Raw genomic sequence first — 22,067 nt, 5'->3', positions numbered from 1 at the left:
TATACAAGTAAAACCATTTACAGAACTGTGCAAACAGGTACAATTAAAAACGGCCAGAAAATACCCTGAGTTTTGGCCTACTTTCAGACCCTCTCAGGGGTAATATTAGGACTAACAATACACACGATTCTAAGAAATGCCACTTTTTATAACAGCTGTGCTGAAATCTGGCATGCCAAATGGGTTTTATTTTTATATGAGGTTTTTTTCCTTTCAAAGAGCAATTAAAATAATATTTTTGTAATACTTTGTGTTGCATTTTAAACCGTATAACAGCATTAGTCTTCATGCCTGCACTCTGCTTTGTAGCAACTTATCAAAAATGTCATTCGAGCAAAACAAGCTCTGCTTTCATGACATTGAGTAATTTAAATATTTAAACAAATTGTCAACGCACCTAACATTTACTCCATCATGATCGTCTCCGTCACAAGTTTAACATATTAATGCACAACATCAAATGTTGTACACTTAAACATGTTTTCGAGTGTCGGTTTAGAACTACCCTCTCTGCCATTACAACGGCCCTCATTAAAATTTTACTGTAAAGTGTTTTTTTTTTACATATAAATGCAAAATGAACGCCTGCCATTGTCAATATTGAAAGCTTATGAAGGTTGGTGGTCCAAAGAACGCCTAGAATTGATTTATTCAATTGGCCAAATGTTTGGTTGACTAGAAGCCCGAAGTGTTTGTGAGTGTTGGTAGTTCGTTAAAAGTGATGGTTTAGAATAAAGCTGTGGATTAGTTGCCAAGTTTGGTGTGTACAGTGTGGGATGGGTAAGGTTTAAGATGAAATGCAAGTTAATCAGTCTGTAACCCTCTCACTGTGATTACTGAGAACTACTGCAGCTGAACATTAAAACAATTCATATTGATACTGCATTCACAGGAGGTGCACAAGCACATACAGCATCAAACAAAACACAACTATGCATCCTATGAAGGATGGGCCAAAGCAGAATCGTTGCCTCTTGCATATATATATAATTCACTTGTTCGGGAAGAATTATTGACAAACGTGTGTTTTGTAATAAAGTACGATATATTGCAATGAAATGGGACAAAACCAATTAGTATAGCCTCGAATGTGTGTCTGTTATATATACACACACATCCACAACAAGTAGTTTATTTTATACATAGCCACAATTAATAGTAAACATGCAGAAAGGTTATTATTTTCAGTGTGGTATGATGACATCAAAACTGCTGGCATACAGACGATAGCAGCAATTAGTGCAATTAGGCAGAGCCAGCGAGAAGCGAGCGATTAGGGCCCCCGGCAGATGGAGGGGACTCGTGATTTGCAAGTCCGGCTGGGCAGAGACAGCAGAAAAAGTGAACGTAAAAATAAAGGTACATTTGTGTGTTTTCTGAATTCATATAAGCACACACACACACACAGTCACATAAACAACCAAGAATCGACATTCATCTCGGCAGTATCCCAGACGATACAAACTGTGGAAATTGCTATTTGCAACAATAAAAACAAGGATACATACACACACACAGGGCCAGCAAGCTAATGAACTAGGTCACACCATATCACCAACCATCCCCCCCACCCCTTCCATAGTTTTCTCTTAAGCATTTTTGCTTAAGACTTAACTAAACTTGTAATTGTGGCCAGATTAGAATAGACCAGTTTGCAAACATTAAACTTAGTCATTATCCCTTGTGAACAGACAAGCATAACTGAAACACTTTGGTGTGAAACGTATATACCCTGACATCACTGTTTAAAAATAAATGCTCTGCTTATTTAAGGATAGCCATCTCAAGCGTGTTGCCAAAGAGGCCAGTTATATATTATGCATAGTCTTAATTAAAACCTCAGCACCAGAAAGTGTGGTGATGGAACAATATGAAACCAAAAGCATGGAGGTGTCATATAACAAAGCTGCTGCATGTGATTATGATCTAAATTTGCGATTGCTGCTGCTAGAAGGGACATTTCTGTCAGCGAGGTTGGATGTGGCCAGGAGGAGATGCGGAGAGGGGGCTGGGGGGGGGGCACTTCAGCTCAGAGCTGGCGCAGTTTGGGTTTTAGATTTCCGGCGACAGGCGGTGAGGCCAGACGGAAGGGCGAGGAAGCTCAGGAAAGAGGACGATAGCGGCTGATGCTTCTCCCTCGTGAGACAGGTGGCTCCCAATGCAGCAGGGGAGTCCGGAGCCAGAGCAGGTGTCGGCTTTCGGCAGAGTCTCCAGGCAGGAGGAGCGAGCGCTTTCAGAGTGAAAGCAGGGATATCCATAGTTGTCCGTTACAAATTGACTCAACTTGGCAACATTCCAGCTCGAAAAATGTTAATGTAGGTCTGACGGTTGTGCGACAAACATTACTCTCGTGAGAAAAGCGGATGGGCAAGTGGTGACCCCTCCCCTCTACAATGTGGAGCAGAGGTCAAACAACAAGGGACATTAAGAGATAGCTCTGTGATATCTACTTCTCCGGGCTGTGCTCTTAACATGAAGGGTTACACACTGCAAGAGATCTGAACAGACGTTTCATCTCATGAGATGAGAGGAAGCACTGTTTGGCAAAAGACGAAGACAAAATGACGAAACAAAATATATAGTTTTAAAAGTATGGCAAAAGAACATATTTATTGCCTAGTGAAAAATCAAACATCTAAATGAATGTAAGAAATGTGCCTATGCATGCCATAGGTGGATTGATGTGCAATCGGCAAGACGCCACACGTAATGCTGCTGGATTTTAAAAGCCACCTGCGATTTACAAGGAACGTAATACAGTAAGGTGTCACGAGTAAGCGGCGGCGGCGGTTAGGTTCCGTGTACCCTCGCGTACGCGCAAATTCGTGTAAGTTGGGGGTGTTCGCTCACACGAGTGTCATATAAAATGTATATAAATGTTTAATAAAGCACAGTACATCCACTAATCAGCGGCGGCATCCAGGTCATATAGAACGCGAGATTGTTCTGGACTGGTTTCTTGCGCGGGTGACACAGTTACATGCCCTCAAATCCACGTCCACGTTATGGCGGCGGGGGGGTCATTAATGACTCCTCGCGACCCACTCTGTGCATGTAGCGAAAGTACGAGTCACAAAGTGCGAGTATGAATCGGGGTCGGTCACGTACGAGTGGGCCCGCGTACTCAGATCCCGCGTACTCAGATCCCGTGTACTCAGATCCCGCGTACTCAGATCCCGCGTACTCAGATCCCCGCGTACTCAGATCCCCGCGTACTCAGATCCCGCGTACTCAGATCCCGCGTACTCCGAAACCGCGCTGTATTCTACTTTGTTATGCATTCACTGTAACTTTCTTCGTAAAGCAAATTTTTTTAAATTCCATTACGTGTGCACAGCCAAATCCTTCATTGAATTACGTCAAAAACAATTTGCGCCCCAATGGTTCGGCGGAGTTGACACGACAGATTACAAGGAACTTCTCTCGAGCTCTTAGACGCCTGCCCTCCTCCACGACCCCCCCCCACCCTCCCGTTGTGATGTCAATTGAATTCCGACTGCAGTGGTCGTGTCAGCTTCTACTTCGTCTCAGTTAAAGTCCCCAGCATTATGTCTGCCACTCAATTAGCTACCAACGGGTAAACTAGTCATAGGCCAAACATATTATAATTTGATTTTACATTCTTCTCAGATTAAAGTCTCCAATTCGTCTCCATGGTCTGCCTAGTCGCTGTGAAGGGCCATTTCCCAAACATAGCCTCTTATATATTCTTAGCTCTTTCGGTAAAGTCACGTTGAAAGGAAACAATAAAATAATAAAATATATAAAACAATAAAAATTCTCACGACGTTTCGACCATAACACAAACGGGCGTCATCAGGTGTTATGGTCGAAACGTCGTGAGAATTTTTATTGTTTTATATATATTTTATTATTTTATTGTTTCCCTTCAACGTGACTTTACCGAAAGAGCTAAGAATATGAATTACTGCAGTCACGAAAGCTTTAAATCAAAATATAGCCTCTTATATTTTATAAGGCCACAGTGGTATTGACGAATGTGGTGGGTTTGTTTTATTTGTGTGTTTGGCACCACTGCCAACAGTTTCACAAAATAACCCGTTTTATATACACAAAACAAAAAAGACAAATATCCCACTGTAGACTTAACAGACTGTAGGGGCAAGTGCTGTTCGCGAGCACCTATGAAGGCCGGAACGGCACACGAGGGGGTGGGTTGCCAGCACCACACCCAGCCACCTTTATCTCCCTAGCGGCGATGTTTACACACCGCACCAGGTACTCACTCGAGACTGAGTCCACCTACGGAAAGCCCAGAACCGGTTCAGATAGTCGTCACTGGTGTTGGCCGTGAGCGGGAATTGAAGTCGGGTTGCCCGAGTTCATAGCGAAGCGTGCTAACCGCTGCACCACCACTCCCCATCTCACGCGTACACACACACATACGCGTTCTTTCTTCAATGTTTGTGTTGGCGGTTAATATTTTATGTGGGTTTTTATTGTCCATTGTCTTTTGTCATACAAACATTTCCTTTTTTTCCCCATTCTCGTTTTAAAAAAAAATGCGAGGCTGGAGTCTGTTAACAATGGAGTGGGGGGGGGGATAAACATGCCCCCCTCCAACCCACTGTGACAGAGAAAGGAGGATTAGTATCACATTTGTTTACTTACCACAGCAGCACAATTACCGTTGTCAAACGGCTCGCTAATCCAAAGCAAATGCCAATTACCGTGGTTTAAAATGGATTAACTTGTGAACTTAACATGTTGGGTCGGTCCATTTCTCTGTTAATTTACTTTAGGTGTTCGTGTACAGTACGTATAAATTGTATGCTTATAGGATTATGCGTTTCCACATATATCCGCTTGTGCGGTTATCCTGTCTCAACATGTGATTAAAATAGCGACACCTTTGAATTATAATGATGTTGGCATGGGAGATGGGGAGTATGATTTTTATCGAGCAATGCTTAACAATTACAAACACAATGACTATTTGATTAAACTAAATAAAAATAGAAATGTTCAGCCTTTTGTAAACCCCACAGCTCGATGAAGGCCTTTCCACACCGTGGCGGTTGTTTGACCATACTTCACCTGACTGGTCATTGCAGGTTGGTGAAGGGTTTGGAGAGGGCAGGCAGGGCCGGGTTCAGATATCACTCGTCACCGATGTTAGCCGTGGCCAGGACTCAAACTCGTCAGGTTCATGGTCCATTGCGCTATAACCAATGCAACGTTCGTAACCTCAAACAATTTACGAATATACATTTTGGGATAAACACACCCTGTAACATGGGTAGAGAGATTACGTCTAAAACTGCACGCTGGTAGCAAGATGCGCGTGGAGCATTGTTAAGGGGAAGAATATTCTATGGTTCTTTCGGTGAAGTCACGTAGACAGAAAAAAGAATAACAATAAAATAATATTATTTTTTCCCTATACATGACTTTACCGAAAGAACCATAGAATATGAATTCCTGCAGTCACGAAAGTTTTAAGTGAGAAGGGGGAAGAAAAGTTAGGTTCGAAACACCCCACACGAAATCAAACATTGCGAACACGCCACTCATTAGGCCACCCAGCTGCTCGTACTTGTGTGTTTATATTTAACAATCCTGAAACATTAAAGACTATGCGGTTGCACTTGACGGCAATGACAAATGTCACAATGGTGCCACCTGCTGTCCCACTGCGTGTGTTCGGACCACAATCCCAGGGGTTGACTGCGCCCACATGGCAGCCAAGAGCCAACAGAGGCCCCCCAAAACTGACAGGCCAAAGCACCAAAGTTGACATAAATAAGTTAAAATTTAATTATCGCTGGAATGTATACAGTTGGTGCTAAATGTTTTAATTAGAATTTTTTTGTGCTGCTGCTGCTGCTGCCAACATATAAAAAAATTAATACGTAAAAAAAATGAATTCATATCAGATGGCCTGGCAGTGGTTGTCGGCGGCGACGCGGAAGTTTCTCCGGGGCTGCCGTGGCGCGCACCTGGGAAACGATACGTGTCTTGAATAAACACGCAGGGCCCCGAATATGCACCGCCGCGTATGGAAGGAATGCAACGCATTGATAGGAAAGGGTGGGTGCCGCAAGTAGAAGTTGCTGTCGGGAACTTGTAGGTGGGGGGCAGGGGCGGGGAGGCCAGATGGCGGTGTAAACAAGAAGACAAGCGGGCAGACAGCGCAACGTGATGGGCTTCTTCACTCCCACTCACATCCCATCTCCACTGCATTCCTACGCGGACCTCTCTCCTCATTTTTCTATATCTGGGTCTCTTTTTAAGCCGTGGAATTTGCCGCTCTCTGCTTCAGGTCTCCCCAATCCCCCCCCCCCTCCCTCTCTCCTGCAGCTTTCGGCTAAGCATTCCTAACCGAGAGCCTCCCAGCACCGGTGCAAAATCTCAAATTTGAAGAAGGGCCCCCAAATGAAGCGACTCTTCCTCTCGTACCCCCCCCCCACCGCCCCCCCCCGTTTCCAAAGCTCTGCGGACGCCTGTGCGTCCGCAGGATGGCGAGTGAAATTTCCACTCGAAGGAAATCTCATCAGTGGAGTGCTCAAATCACGTCCCATGCTGACACTCAGCTGGTTCCGTTCCACCGCGGGCCGCTCCACCACCCACTGCACCTCCTTCGCCACGCCGAGCCCAGGAGAAATACGACTGGGGAAACATTTTATTCCACGTCCAATGACAGTTTCGGTTTTTTTCACACCTCCCCGACTGAAACGTGTGAAGTTACTTCATTTAATTATTTTTTTTAATGTTTAGGCCAAATATGCATATTTTCAACGCAGGAAATCCCTGGTCAAAAACTTGACATCCGCAAAAATGTCGAACACCCATGGAAACAAAATCGCATTTTGTATAAGCAGTGTACATGTATGTTGAACTTATTTAGCACCGTACGTAGGCTAATCGGAGGTGCAGGGGAAGGACAACAAACTAAAAACAAAAATCAGTTCTACGTGTGTGCTTCAAAACATCCCGACTCATTAAAAAGCATATTTACAAAAACATTTTCTAAAGAATGCAGCAATGGTTTTGTGTTAGGTGGCGTGTAGGAATGTCAGCTCACGTTGTTTTGGGTTACGGTGCACGCGTTCCTTGCCTCTTTATGGCTTAAAATATTTGTAATAAATAATTAGCTGACTTGAGCCTCAGTTCCCAACCGAGACCTCTCTTATTAATGTCAGAGTAATTTTTACGGTTATCGCGGTAAGCTAGGGTTTAAACTGTTACCTTTGAACCTCGCACACGGGCAGGGCATAACAAAGCCGGCAAGCCCCTCTTCAGCTGTTTGCAGACATCCATTCCATCTGCTTCACATTTTTCTTCCACCGTTTTAATTTTTTCATTTCTCCCCCTGTCTGACGGGGAATAAGCTCCTATGATCTATTCCATACACTGCAGTAAGCATATATATACACATATGTATACTGTATATGCCAATCTCAATGCATTATTCAATACCACTGGTGTGGCCTTAAAAAGGAAAGAAATGTATTGGGTGACGTTTTGGCCAATGGGCCTTCTTTATTGGATATAGAGGCCAGAGAGAGAGTTTGATGCAAGTTGATATCTCTCTGGCCTCTCTAATGATGGGCTCTGAAGAAGGGTTATTGCCCAAAAAGGTCACCTATCATGTATTGTTCCTTTCTAGGTCACAGAGTTATTGACGAATGTGTTGAGTTTTTATGAACCGTGCTTGTACTTAACAAAAAAAAAGATACATTCCAACGACTCTCATTTAACAAATGGATGAATATCTCCTGACGTAATTCAAGGTGGTTTTTTGACCATACTTCACCGTGCTAGTCAGTGCGAGTCGGGGGGCAGTTAGGGCAGGACTGGTCCTGATATCACTTGCCACTGATGTTAGCCATGGCCGGGAATCAAACTCGGGTAACTGGGTTCAGAGCGCAGGGCAAAGCACTGTACCCACCACACCCACGCCATGTTACAAATCTTCTGCAACATTTAGGGCTCATCGGGAGCTCACGAAACCATGAAAATCTAACCCTCAAAATAAAACCAACATCTTTGTACTCCGAGAGCATTATGCTTCAGTCACCCTGTAGCAAGTGTTGGAAGTAAACCGCGTACTGGATACTTTACGCATTAAAAATATAAATTCTGCATGGCCTTTACTGTCATGCGTAATATCAATTTGGCTGTACAGCTTGAGTTTGCACAATGCAGCCAGCGTGCGGTGAAAAAGTGATTCACGAGGGGCCACCCGGTGATGTGGTGTTTAGTCTTTGTTTTTATTGGTATATTCTCATTGACAATCTTTCTTTGGATTTACTTCCTCCTTTTTGAGCTATTATTGCCCAATAGGGAGATGTTATCTGCCTCGCCTGGTATGCAAGAGGTCGTGGGTTCGATCCCGACTCTAACGATGCCTGTATATTTGGTGTTTGTATGGTGGTCAGGTGGATTTTTCTCCGGGTTTTCGGGGTTTTCCCTCCACATTTGGAAACATTCGTTTCGAGTACAGTAAAACCTTGGATTGCGAGTAACTTGGTCTGCGAGTGTTTTGCAAGACGATTAACGAGCAAGGCCTTGCAATACGAGTAGTACGTATACGCTTTGTCTGCCGAGCGTCACGTGATCACACCTAATATACGAGTGCTTTGATATACGAGTGCTTAGGATTACAAACACGTTCCGGAACGAATTATGCTCGCAATCCAAGGTTTTACTGTATTTGGCTGCTACAAATTTCCACGCGGTAAGCCACTTCGTTGAGCAATCATTTGTGATAGCCAGGTCGCGTCTGAAAAAAAGCTACATAGCTCAGTGGGCCTTACCTGGTAAAATAAAACATCTTCTTTGGTTCTTTCGGTAAAGTCACCTAGAATGAGAATAAAATAATAAATTGATAAAATAAAATAACACAACACAAGTGGCCTTCATCAGGTGATGAAGGCCGCTTGTGTTGTGGCCGAAACGTCGTGAGATTATTATTGTGTTATTTTATTTTATCTATGTATTATTTTATTCTCATTCTACGTGACTTTACCGAAAGAACCAAAGAAGATGAATCCTTGCAGTCACCAAAGCTTTAAATCGAAAAATAAAACATGTTTAATAGTTTGTAAAACCAAGTTTTTGCAAAAGGCTTTAGTCAATGCATACCCTTGAGAGGCCTTCATCCGGCAGCGGATTGATCACGGCTGATGATAATGTTCATTTAACAGATGTGCTACGTTTTTTGTCGCAATGTGGGAGCCCGGGAAACTAAGCCGAAACAATTTTGTGGTTTCTTTGCAGCAATTAAAACTGCTCCACTAATTATTTTTTTTACTTTAATGGAATTGCCAGCTATTATTGAGGCAGTGGCTAGAATATAAATTGCAATCATATGCAAGGAATGCTTTCACGATTTGGTGGCACTTAATCACTCGGGAACTAACAAAAAAAAATCGCAAACGGGCACACCCTTGCATCACAAGTACGGGTACTTTTATAGACCCATGCACAGTAAACAGAAGAGGAACCAGAAAATAACGAGCGGGGTGTATTGCACAATCATGTGCTGGAAGGGCTTCCCTCGCTTAACCGCTCCCATCGATTTAACGACACACAAAGGTGTGCATTGCGTGTACAAAAGGCTTATCAAAAACCAGTTCAGGAGAACTGCATTGTGGTCATGATTGCCTTTGACCACAAACTCCATACAATGTGAACAAATGTGAACAAACTACAGGCGGCAGTAAAACAAATACAAAACTGCAGACTGGTTGTCTTCTTATGAGGACTTATGAGTACAGTACTGCCTCTGGGAAGTCTCATATATGAAGAGGGCTTAGCTTGACACTATGGGGACTCATTTTGCTTTCCCAATGGCAACAATAGTTCAAATCCATAAGTGACAAAAAAACAGTGCTAGATGTTCTCTCAATGTTATGAACAATGCAGTTCTTCTGAACTGGTGGTTTTGCATAAGGCCGAGAGCTTTAGTACATGCTATGCACATATTTAAGTATTGTTAAAATCTATTTGTTTCCGGCCTGTGCCAACCGTTCTTTTGTGGTAGGTTTACAGTGAGGGAAAAAAGTATTTGATCCCCTGCTGATTTTGTACGTTTGCCCACTGACAAAGAAATGATCAGTCGATAATTTTAATGGTAGGGTTATTTGAACAGTGAGAGACAGAATAACAAAAAAATCCAGAAAAACGCATGTCTAGAATGTTATAAATTGATTTGCATTTTAATTAGGGAAATAGGTATTTGACCCCCTCTCAATCGGAAAGATTTCTGGCTCCCAGGTGTCTTTTATACAAGCAACGAGCTGAGATTAAGAGCACACTCTTAAAGGGAGTGCTCCTAATCTCAGCTTGTTACCTGTATAAAACACACCTGTCCACAGAAACAATCAATCAATCAGATTCCAAACTCTCCACCATGGCCAAGACCAAAAAGCTCTCGAAGGATGTCAGGAACTAGATTGTAGACCTACACAAGGCTGGAATGGGCTACAAGACCATTGCCAAGCAGCTTGGTGAGAAGGTGACAACAGTTGGTGCGATTATTCGCAAATGGAAGAAACACAAAAGAACTGTCAATCTCCCTCAGCCTGGGGCTCCATGCAAGATCTCACCTCGTGGAGTTGCAATGATCATGAGAACGGTGAGGAATCAGCCCAGAACTACAATGATCTCAAGGCAGCTGGGACCATAGTCACCAAGAAAAGAATTGGTAACACACTACGCCGTGAAGGACTGAAATCCTGCAGCGCCCGCAAGGTCCCCCTGCTCAAGAAAGCACATATACATGCCCGTCTGAAGTTTGCCAATGAACATCTGAATAATTCAGAGGACAACTGGGTAAAAGTGTTGTGGTCAGATGAGACCAAAATGAAGCTCTTTGGCATCAACTCAACTCGCCGTGTTTGGAGGAGGAAGAATGCTGCCTATGACACCAAGAACACCATCCCCACCGTCAAACATGGAGGTGGAAACATTATGCTTTGGAGGTGTTTTTCTGCTAAGGGGACAGGACAACTTCACCGCATCAAAGGGACGATGGACGGGGCCATGTACCGTCAAATCTTGGGTGAGAACCTCCTTCCCTCAGCCAGGGCATTGAAAATGGGTCGTGGATGGGCATTCCAGCATGACAATGACCCAAAACACACGGCCAAGGCAACAAAGGAGTGGCTCAAGAAGAAGCACATTAAGGTCCTGGAGTGGCCTAGCCAGTCTCCAGACCTTAATCCCATAGAAAATCTGTGGAGGAAGCTGAAGGTTCGAGTTGCCAAACGTCAGCCTCGAAACCTTAATGACTTGGAGAAGATCTGCAAAGAGTGGGATAAAATCCCTCCTGAGATGTGTGCAAACCTAGTGGCCAACTACAAGAAACGTCTGACCTCTGTGATTGCCAACAAGGGTTTTGCCACCAAGTACTAAATCATGTTTTGCAGAGGGGTCAAATACTTATTTCCCTCATTAAAATGCAAATCAATTTATAACATTCTTGACATGCGTTTTTCTGGATTGTTTTGTTATTCTGTCTCTCACTGTTCAAATAACCCTACCATTAAAATTATCGACTGATCATTTCTTTGTCAGTGGGCAAACGTACAAAATCAGCAGGGAATCAAATACTTTTTTCCCTCACTGTATCATCACTTACAGATTTACACTGATCTCACAGTTGGAGATTACAGTGGCTGTTTATCTGTATCGAACATAGTTTGCATATATTTTTATGAAAAACTATTTATGCCCTTACAGCCTTCGTGGCCAAGAGAAGAAGTCAGCCTTATTATTAAATTAACAACAAAAAACACTCCCCATTGTTGCACACGGATTCAAAGGGACACACAACGGATGGCTTGCACATTTGGTTTCGGGTGCTGTACATGAACGGTTGGCACACGTTAATAGGGGCGGCCCTATTCTATCCAGTGCGGCGAAACGAAACGAGAGCCAAAGCTTTATGTTTCCATGTTTCCATGCCTCTCGGGGATTTGCAGAGTACACTTTTGACCTGCTCGGCAGTGGAGCTGTGGAGGCCAATTTCTTTGAAGCCATTTTTTCTAAACTTTTCCCAGCGTATCCAAGCGCCAAACAACATTCACTCGACACAAACTGGGCGCAAGTGAAGAAAACGCACGTATATATCCGCGCGCACGCACGCCGTTTCACACAGACCAACGCACACTCGCAAATTATCGTTGCACCACACGGTCCAACTAAGGCTCTGTGATGCACTGGATTCCAAGGGGGATCAGGGGTGAGAAGCACCCAGGCCGCAATAAGTCACGAGCTTAAGCCTGCCAACAGCCGGAATTTCACTTTGAACAAAGCAACGCATTGGCCACCAGTAGAGCTGGCCAGGACACTGCGCAGAAAATCCACTGGACCCTCTGTAAATTGTTAAGCAAGAAAATTATTCAAACACAGATAGCATTTTGCCAGACAGACATTCTCCTCAACTAATTCCCCAAACCATATCAGCGATGGAAAAAAAAATACCTTCCTGTTGTATTTGATGTGAGCCCAACTGGCCATCACCCACTTTTACACTTGCGGCCTGTAGTTCCTCAAACTAATTTTTGCCCTTTTACTGGGGGCAGATGTGGGGAGTATAGGGCATGGGGTTAATCCACAAGGGACCTAGAAATTGATGATAAAATCCTTCGAAATTGCCCTTTTAATAGCAGAGTGAAACGAACAGCAACCAGATAGGACTGTGGCAGCCCAGGGCTCTGGCTTAAGTCATTAGGCACATGTGGTGAAGGTGTGGAGCCCACGCGTGTGTAGGACCTCTGAGTAAGCCGAGCAATGAGACACCAGAACTGGTCCCATGTGAGCCGTTTGCAGTGGGAAGGCAGAGTGAATGTGCACATGTGTGAGCACAGGTTTTTATCAGTCGTAGGCATTACATAAACACATGTGTGTGTCAATGTACCTGTGTGTGTAATGATTAGCACCCTGCACTAGAACCACATGACCAAAATTTGGTTAACATCAGTGGCGAGTGATATCTGAACCTGGTTCAGGAGACACAGATATTTAGAAATGGTGCTGGCCAAACTCCCCCCAACCCCCATACACTATGCAAGTCTCAATAAGTGGTTGCTCACAGCACTTGCTCCAAAAGTCCTTGAATGCTATATGGGGGATCTCTGTCTGTATATACAGCAGGGTCAGCCACAAGCCATGGTTAATGTCAAATTTCAGGCATTCAAAAATTTGCATAAATTACTTTAAATTTACATTAACTCGTATATTGGACTGTACAAGCGACACATTCTTTCATGAATAATTGCCTTCCGTGTGACTTTTCAAGTATCTTATTTTCTTAACTTTCTGGCTAGTCCTATAATAAAATTGTGAAAATTTAATACATTCATAAGCCACCGCGTGAAGCAAAGTTTTGATGAGGAATGCACAGGTCAAGGTCAAACCAATACCTTTAGCTTTTGTTACGATACTGCTTACTGGGGAGAAGAATATTAATTTTTTTTGGGAATTGCAGACAGAGGTCTTTCTGCCTTCCGTTTGCATACAAGCGGAGATATGCATTCACACACACACACGCACACAAACCACACAAATTTCCTATTACTGTACACCCACTAAAGGAGGAAAACGTTGACAGATAACCTTTGTAATGCCCAGACCATGCATCCGCTGGAAGGATTGACAGCTTATTTTCATATGATGAGTCAATTCAATTATACACAGCTGTCAGCAGGAGTCAGTTTGAACTCCGTTCATAGCTCACTTTTTTGTATCAGTTGAGCAGGCAGTAAATATAACCTCTTGGGTGTGTCTGTGTGAGCACGTGTGAATGCTTGTAAAGGACAGCACCTTGGTTAGCGCAACTACCATACGAACCCGGCGATTGCCGGCTATGGCTAGCAAGTGGAAATTCATATCTGAACCAGGCCTGGGCTTCTCCAAAGTTGACTCAGCCTTAACAGAGTATCTGGTGCAGTGGGTAAACATCAGCACTGGGGAGACAATAGGCAGCCGTCACGCCCTTCGTGCGCCGTGCCGCCCTTCATAGGTACTCGTGAATAGCACTGTGTAGGCTAAAGCATGCTTGTGCGTATGTATGCTTACGTGGGAAGGCTTAAGTAAATAATGCGCGCCTCTATTCTGTCCTCTGCAAACAGCCAGCGTCAAAGACGCTGCATAGCAAATACAAAGTACGATTCCCCATACAGCCTTAACACACTGTTGGGGCAAGTTCTGTTAGCAAATGCCTATCAAGGCCGAAACATCACCCGACATGGCACCCGAAAGGGTTGGTAGCCAATGCCACGGACGGCTGCCTTTTTCTTCCCAACGCTACTGTTTGCACACCGCACCGGGATAATTTGCATTTACAGCAAATTTCCAGCACTTTGCTCAAGAAATTGCACTTGGCTTAAGAAATGCTTTGAGATTTTAACCATTCTCTCCAACCATCGACGACGGCTGCCAATGCCGCACGGCACACGTGTACACCTGGGCACAAACCTCAATGATGTAGAGCACGACGTTCTTGTAGAAGGAGTACAGGATGCACTTGGCCACGCGGTTATAGCTCCAAGCGCCGTGGACCAGCAGCAGCTTCTTCAGGAAGCGGAACTGCTCACCGCACAGCGGCGTCGACACACACCGCGACGACGGGACACATGGTCAGAACACGGCAAACCACAAAGCCGAGCATTCTTTGTTGCAAGGCCCGTGGGGCCACTGGCGGCCCCCTGGTGGCCTTTAGTGCGGCCCCTGACGTGCAGTCTCCCGACAATTCACAACACGTGCGAGAACACCCCCCCCCCCATCATCGTGCTGCTGTCAAACCCGATGGTTTCAAATGTGTGGCGGCCTTCGCACTGAAAATGAGTGAAGGATACTGCCACGACACGCCAACCGCAACGCTTTTCACATTCGTACGACGGTGAACAGGTTGTCCGAGCGCCCACGGCTTGCTTCTTTGCCCAGACGGTTGTGACGTTAAGCTCCTCCAGCCATCATTCTCTGCCCCTTTTATTTCCAGTTTTTTTTTATAACACTTTCAACTTGTAACGCACCGTACAGGATTCGTTCAAACTCCCAGAGACTCAGGAGGCGTGAGGGCCACAGACGAGCTGTAAGGCGGCTGGCAGGGTGTGAGCCGAGGCCAATAATTGCCCAAGTTCTGTGGTCCTCCATATATTAAGGTGTTTACATGTGGGAGGTAAACCGCAGCACGCGAAGAAAGCCCACGTGTGCGAGGGGGTAACGCTCTATCCCATACAGATTTAACTCGTGGAATCTACATTCGTGGCAAGCCAGGGTATGGCACCTCGATGCCACAGGAAGAGAGTTTCACAACAGTGGCGTGATCCACCAACCCTAGGTGCCTCCACACTGCTGGATAACAGGATCATATTTACGCCCGTTATTGTGCCCCCGGGTCATAGGCGGACAGAGCTGATGCATTAACGCTTTAAACCTTAAGTTGAAAGGCATCAGTACATTGTAAATGTTTACGACGGGGGCTGCTAATGCGAGTACCAAGAGCAACGAAAGTTTCCTACACGTGGCGTGGACTCAGCCAACCTGATTCCAAACCAAAAAAAACGATGAGTGTGACAATACAGCGAAGTCACATTTTTTTTTTACTTAAAATGAATAAAAACATGCAAGACACTGAGCTCGCTCACAAAGTCGTGCCACAAGCCAAGAGTTTCGGCTTTTTTGTGTTTCTTATTAATCTTATTGCCCCACAAGTGAGTTTTATTATGAGTGAGGTCATCAACTGGCACGAACTGTGGCAGCACGTGCCAGGTTCGTGAACATCTGCCTTTTAACAGCAGACGACACATGCGCCACGTCAAACTCAGCTCTAGTGTAGAAATTTCCTTTCTTGGTCCTTTTATTTTTTGTAACATTAGTTGGGAGTATTAGTTTGGACTAACACAGAACCATCAGCAGCAAAAGGCCTCTAGGGTTTTTCTTATATCACCCCATTTCTCTGCATTATACCCGCAAACCGTGTACGGCACACGTGCACTTTTGTCAACACGTGTGCGTGAGTGCGTGAGTGCGTGAGTTTAAGTGCATTGCGCGAGTGCGTGTGCGCGAGTGCGTGTGCCTGTGTGTGAGTGTGCGCGAGTGCGTGTGCGTGAGTGCGTGAGTACGTGAGTGCAAGTGCATTGCGTGAGTGCGTGTGCGCGAGTGCGCGTGCCTGAGTGTGAGTGCATGTGCGTGAGTGCGTGTGCACTCCTCGATGTGGAGAGTAGTGGCGCGGCTCTTAGCGCACGGCGCTTCGAACCTGGCGACCTCAGTTCGATTCACGTTCATTGCCAACACCAGTGACAATTATCAGAACCATGTCGAACGCGTCTCCTAGAGGTTGACTCAGCCGTCAACTTCGTACCTGGTGCGGTAAGAAAAAGGCAGCCTGGGAACGGTGCTGGCCACCCACGCCGGCCTTCATAGGTGCTGCTCGCTAACAGCACTTGCCCAAACAGTCTGTTAAAGCTATACGGGGGGAATCTTTGCCTTTACTCGCTGGTGTGCGAGCGAGTGAGTGCGCGTGTCCTAGCCCCATTGTAATTTAGCAACGTCCATGAGCCGCGCCCCATGCGGCTGCAGTTTAATGGAAAAATAAGCTTCTCATTATCGCGCTTGAGGTGTGAAATATGAACTGCCACCCAAGCACACGCCGCACTCTCCTCCGCTCCTCCACGGTGTGCCAAGTAATTAATCTAAAGGTGACGTTACCGTTGCAAGTCGAGACAAAAACCCAGACTGGTGTACACCCAGGGTGGAAAATGGCCGTGAAGGAATCTTTTTTTTCCTCTCTCCTCTCTTCTGGATTTTGACTCCGTGACTGAACAAAAGTGCATGTTTGGCACGAGATGTGTTGCACTCTCATGCCAAACATGCACAGTTGTATTTGAACAGCCAGAAGAGAACGAGGTGGGGGGGGGGGGGGCGACGCATTGGGTGACGACCCTGGGGAAGGGTCAAGAGGTGGGCTTGCGCTGGAGGCGAGGGAGCTGGGGGGTGCGCACAGCAGCAGCAGCAGCGGAGCTTTTGGGGAAACATCGGCACCGCAGTGACGGGCCAGGGGGAGCAGGGAAAAACAACGGAATCATTAAGACTCGTGCAAAGACTGAGAAGTGCGCAAGGCAGCGTGGATGAAACGCACGCTTGGAATTGCGCTGGAGAGACAGAGAGAGAAACGGGTGAGATATTTACAGGCATCGTTATAAAATGGTGAAGAGAGTAAGCAGGCATGGGAAGGACATGTCGTGTGAAGATACGATGGCCGACGGTCAATAATAATTATGGAAGTGGTAGCCAAGGCATGGAACACGTCTGGGGAGACGACTGCCAAGGAGACAGAGCGATGACATCAGGTCGGGTGCAGGTACTGGGTGGTTTATTGCATCGCAGGACCAAGGAGAGATGGCAGCTTGGGTAAGTCTTCATGCGGCAGTGGATTGAGCACGACTTAACGACGACGATGACGATGATGATGACACATACGCTGAAACATTCTCACACACGTTTTGTGCGCTGCTAGAGTCACCGCTGAGTTGAGCTACAGCAACATCAGGCAGCTAATCTGAAGGGAAATACTACAAGATAGCGTAATAACGTTCTTTGCAACAAATCCACCTCAGTGTTGGCATGGGACGTGGTGCAAGGAATGAAATAAGACTCTCTCCTGGGTTGCCCAGCCGTGTGCAGTTGCACTGCCATCGACAGCTACACCGCAGGTCCACACATCCTATGTATCCTGGCCACAAGAAGTCATTGGAGCTATGCAGATCATCACACCAGCCACTGGAGCCAGCGTGATGGTTTTAGGAAGCCAATGGAGCTATGCACTTTTAAATCTCGGCTGAAAACGAATTTCTTTAGAGCTGCTTTCTGTTTTTAGTTTGATGTCCTTCTGCCGCACCTCCGATTAGCGCGGTTAGCTACGTAGTACGGTGTGAAAGAAGTTCAACGTGCATAGGCGTACTTGATGCCAAGGTGTCAATTTCTTATAACTGCACTTGCAATTGGATCTGACATATCGGTCTGTTTACATGTTAGTATAAAAGTCACCCTTTACCCGTTTATGTTTCTATTGTAATTGTAAATCGCGCTATGACCAGTCTCAAAATAATTTTCCCCGAGCCAACTTACACTACAGGGAGTTTATTATTTAACAGAGATTTATGTTTGTGCATCAATTTCGATTTCTCATGTGGTGACGTGGTTTCTGTACTTTATTCATTTTGCTTTCGTCACTTAGGTGACCCAGATCACTCTTACGAAGGATAAGAAACTAAACACCAAAGGCAGTTCTAAAGAAAGGATTGAGCAATGAGCGACCGCAACAGAGGTTACTCTGGGGGGGGGGGGGGGGGGGAAATCACGAAAGAGCAGGGGAGGGACGGAAAGGAGTGGAGGTGGCGAGGGGAGAGAAGAGAGAGGGAAGAGAATGGGCAACAGAAAAGAGGTGGAGGCTTTTAAGAGTGGAACGGAAGGCGATTACGAGTGGGACGAAGTGAGGCGGGAGGGCGGGCGGGCGGGCAGCAGGAGGGACCGAGCGGAAGGCAGCGCCACGCTACCTGCCCGATGGAGTAGTCGGAGGAGTTTGCCGCCTGCAGCCCCTCGACGCCGCTGATGCCCACGCCCACGTGCGCCGTCTGAATCATGCCCACGTCGTTGGCGCCGTCGCCCACGGCCAGCGTGATGGTCTTCACCTGCCGCTTGATCATCTCCACGATCTCAGACTTCTGCAGTGGGGACACCCTGCGAGGGCGAGGCGGCCCACCCCGCCACCCCCGAGGCGAGATGGACGCGATGAGGCCGCGAGGAGGACAGGGACGGTGGGGGGGAGGAGGGGGGGGGCGACAACGGGGAGGAGAAGGAAACAATTAAACGTGAAAAGGGAAAGCGTGTGCGTCGATAAATGTGGAATAACAGATTAGCAGAAATCAAATCGTCTAGGCTTACCGCTTACTCTTGCCCCCCCAGGTTTAGTGGATGTAAAAACATCGAAGGAAACAGCCAATGACCGCGGCCATTTTTTTTTTTTACATTCTGCGTATGCAGTATTTATGTAACTTAACGTACGCCTTGGCGATTTTTATTCAGAAATAGCAAGCATCTGCCAACTCTCCGTAGGTGCGTTTCAACCTCGAGGCTAAGATCACAACATAGAGAGACGTGTGCGCATTAAAGACAAGCTGAATAAACCCGTCGTGTCCAAGAAAACCAAAATTGCCGACCACCTCCAGGCACGAAACCGTGAAGCCCGTGACCTCCACGTGAACCGGATTGTCCTGAAATTGACCGCTCTTCCACAACGAAAAAAAAATAACAATAAAATTGGATGAACGGGGGGGGGGGGGGGGACGACGAATGGGGTTGGGGGGGGAGGGAAGAGGAAATGAGCAAGAAGAATGAGACGGAGAGACAGAAGCAGATGCTCCTGTCAGGTTTTGTTTTGGTTTTTTGGCGACGATGGGCGGCCGTTTGATCCTCCACCCAGCAGAAGTGCCACGGGCCCTGAGCTGTCAGCAGGAATCCCACAACTTTTCTCAGTTTCTTTTTACTTTCGTTCTATTTTCTTTTCACGTTTTTTGTGTATATATATATAAAGCTTCCCTGAAGATTTTCATTGGCCGTTCCATACAGATGTAGAAATTTCGCCGAAACGAAAAGCCGAAGAGAACATTAAACAAAAACACCCAACTCTGCATTAATTACACGGAGAGCCTTCTGGAGCACGTTCAGATAACAAATGACAACGGCAACGGTGAGCAAAAGAGGTCAAACGTAGGCACGCACGTCAACCGCGCCAGAGTGTGCAAGCAAAGAAATACGGAAACACGACAGAGAAGTGTACGAAGCACACGGGGGGGGATCCGGGTCACTGCCAACAGACAGCACGAACGGGAAAAAAACAATCTTGATTTTAAGCTTATGTGACTGCAGGAATCCACACTCTTTGGTTATTTCGGTAAAGCCACGGGAAAAACAACTCGAAACGTCCAGCAAAGTTCAACTCTCGCTTTAATTTCCGTACGGTTGCTCTTTTGCCAACAACAGAGAACGTAAAGACCAAATCAGGCACGCTCGATCGGTCAGATCACCGGTCGTCGAGAGCAACAACGACAAAAACGACCGGATGTGTAATTTTTTTTTACTGCTTTCCATTTTTTTTGTTTTACAGAGGTCACCAACCGGCAGCAGATGACGGACTTGCAAGAGAGGGCGAGGTCGAGGAACGAGTGGCGGAGGTCGTAGGCGAGGGCATACTTCAGCGTCTTTCCGTCCACGATAAGGGCCAGCTCGTGCTCCTGGCCCAGGTTCTCGCCCAGCGAGGTACAGTGCTGAGCCAGCGTACGCCTCGTGGCCTGCCAAGCCCAGCCCACGAGCAGAGACGGTGTCCGTCAGCGAATCATTCATTTATTCATTTTGAGTCCACCATACCGCTCATCTCGTCAAGAAGCATAAACCGTCACACAAACTGGGGTCATCCTCGCAGGAGGGGCTTTTGGCTAGCCGGTCACCGCATCGCGCACTTTCAGATGCGCTTCTGCGGCCGTCTGGAATGCTCTTCCTTCCGATATTAGGATGCCACTGGAGCTCTGCACTTTTAAATCTACATTGATAACTAATTTATTTAGAACTGCTTTTTGTATTTAGTTTGTTGTCCTTCTCCGCACCTCCAATTAGCGCGAATGGCTACGAATGGTGCCAAAGAAGTCCAACGTACAAATGTAGTGGCCTTATTGACGTCGCAGACTGTTCACTTGAGGCAACACATTTATTACAGACGCTTAAATTACAGTGATACTGTACTGATACTTTAAGAGGTAATGGCCTCTTCACCCGTACTCTATAGAGGGAACGTTCCCCGAGCTTTAGCCCACGCTAGCTCCCTGGTTCCCTCTATCCTGGTCCTCTCTCAGGAGGCTATCTGACCTGGCCCAGCTTCGGCGCAGGTCCCGATCACCAGCCCCACGAGTCCGGCCCTCAGAAGGACGTCGGCCCTCGCGGCTCTGGTGTCACACCCTGGCTTGCTTTGCCCGGCCCTCAAAAGGACAGCGGGCCAAAGGAGTTCCAGGGTCTGGCTAGTCGATCTTCTTTCTTCACTGGCTCTTCATCTTGCTTGAGTCGAACTGCCTCTCAGCTCTAAATCATTGGCTGTGCACGACTCCTCTAAGAGACGACACCGGAGCAGACGAGCGAGGCATCGTCTGCTCTCCGCCGCATACGCAGTTTCGTGTTCCGGGTATCCGGGTGGAGACGGCCACGATCGCCGAGGTTCGAGCTGCAGCAGCCGACACCTGCACGGAGGCGGTCCGGGCATCGCCAGATCGCCCGCGGTCCTTCTAAACGTCGTTGGAGAAGTCTGCGCTACTCGCAGTCTCATCTCAGCAGCCACAAATATTGCTTGCAGTCATCACGAGTCATCCGCCAGATGGATAATCTCTTCGCCGAGCCTTTTATGAATAACCTCAATGAAACAGGTGAGGAGTAAGTATACCGAACAACAGCAGCCAAGCAACAATAAGACTGACGGTACTGCATCTCTACAAGGAGCTATAAATACTTGAGATGTGACATTAAGATTCAATGATTGAAATTGGAAGCTGGCGGTCACAATGCATGCATTGAAACATTCACGTGCTAATAGAATATGTACGATCGTTGAAAACAATATGCAAATGCTCTGTTAGCGAAACATTTAGGCTGGTCGGGCAATTCTTGAAAACAGAATCGTGATCCTGATTTGTGACTTGTCAAATTACGGGTGGGAGTGAACCATTGCACCTTTCATGAATACCAATTAAAAAGGCTGCATGCAAAACTAATTAACGCTCATAATTCACTGTTCAGACATTGTCAATATTGGGGGTAGGATCTTGCCTCTCACATCTGGCAAGCGAGCAGTAAGTGTTTCATAAGCAAGAGAATCAAAACCCAGTCCAGAGTTGTGAACTGCTTAAACAAACGTTACTGGAAAAGAATGGTCGACAGGCTGCCGGACAAGAAAATACATTTTACTTGAGCGGCGTGTTGAACTTTTCCTGCGTTTATTATTTAGTTGCAGGCAATCAGATTTAGCAGGATTAATGCGGGATATTTTTTTG

The 22,067-nt window shown here is 46.2% G+C and overlaps 1 protein-coding gene across 6 annotated transcripts in view; it reads right to left on the bottom strand.

Annotated features, from left to right (window-relative positions):
- ATP8A1 (ATPase phospholipid transporting 8A1) overlaps positions 1-22,067 on the bottom strand; it is a 108,310-nt gene that overhangs the window by 36,360 nt on the left and 49,883 nt on the right. For all 6 annotated transcript variants that reach the window (XM_076067424.1, XM_076067425.1, XM_032955508.2 and 3 more), the window contains 3 exons: positions 20,152-20,324; positions 18,531-18,714; positions 14,449-14,559 (listed from right to left, as the gene is read on the bottom strand). In XM_076067424.1, coding sequence (XP_075923539.1) covers positions 14,449-14,559; positions 18,531-18,714; positions 20,152-20,324 — 468 coding nt within the window. The remainder of the gene's footprint in view (positions 1-14,448; positions 14,560-18,530; positions 18,715-20,151; positions 20,325-22,067) is intronic.

The sequence above is a fragment of the Petromyzon marinus genome, chromosome 16 (assembly GCF_048934315.1).
Source record: "Petromyzon marinus isolate PM22_M1 ecotype Great Lakes invasive population chromosome 16, UKy_Petmar_22M1.pri1.0, whole genome shotgun sequence".
In the NCBI taxonomy this organism is placed as follows: domain Eukaryota; kingdom Metazoa; phylum Chordata; class Hyperoartia; order Petromyzontiformes; family Petromyzontidae; genus Petromyzon; species Petromyzon marinus.
The sequence above is the reverse complement of the archived record's forward strand: the minus strand, read 5'-3'. Positions and strand labels throughout refer to the sequence as shown.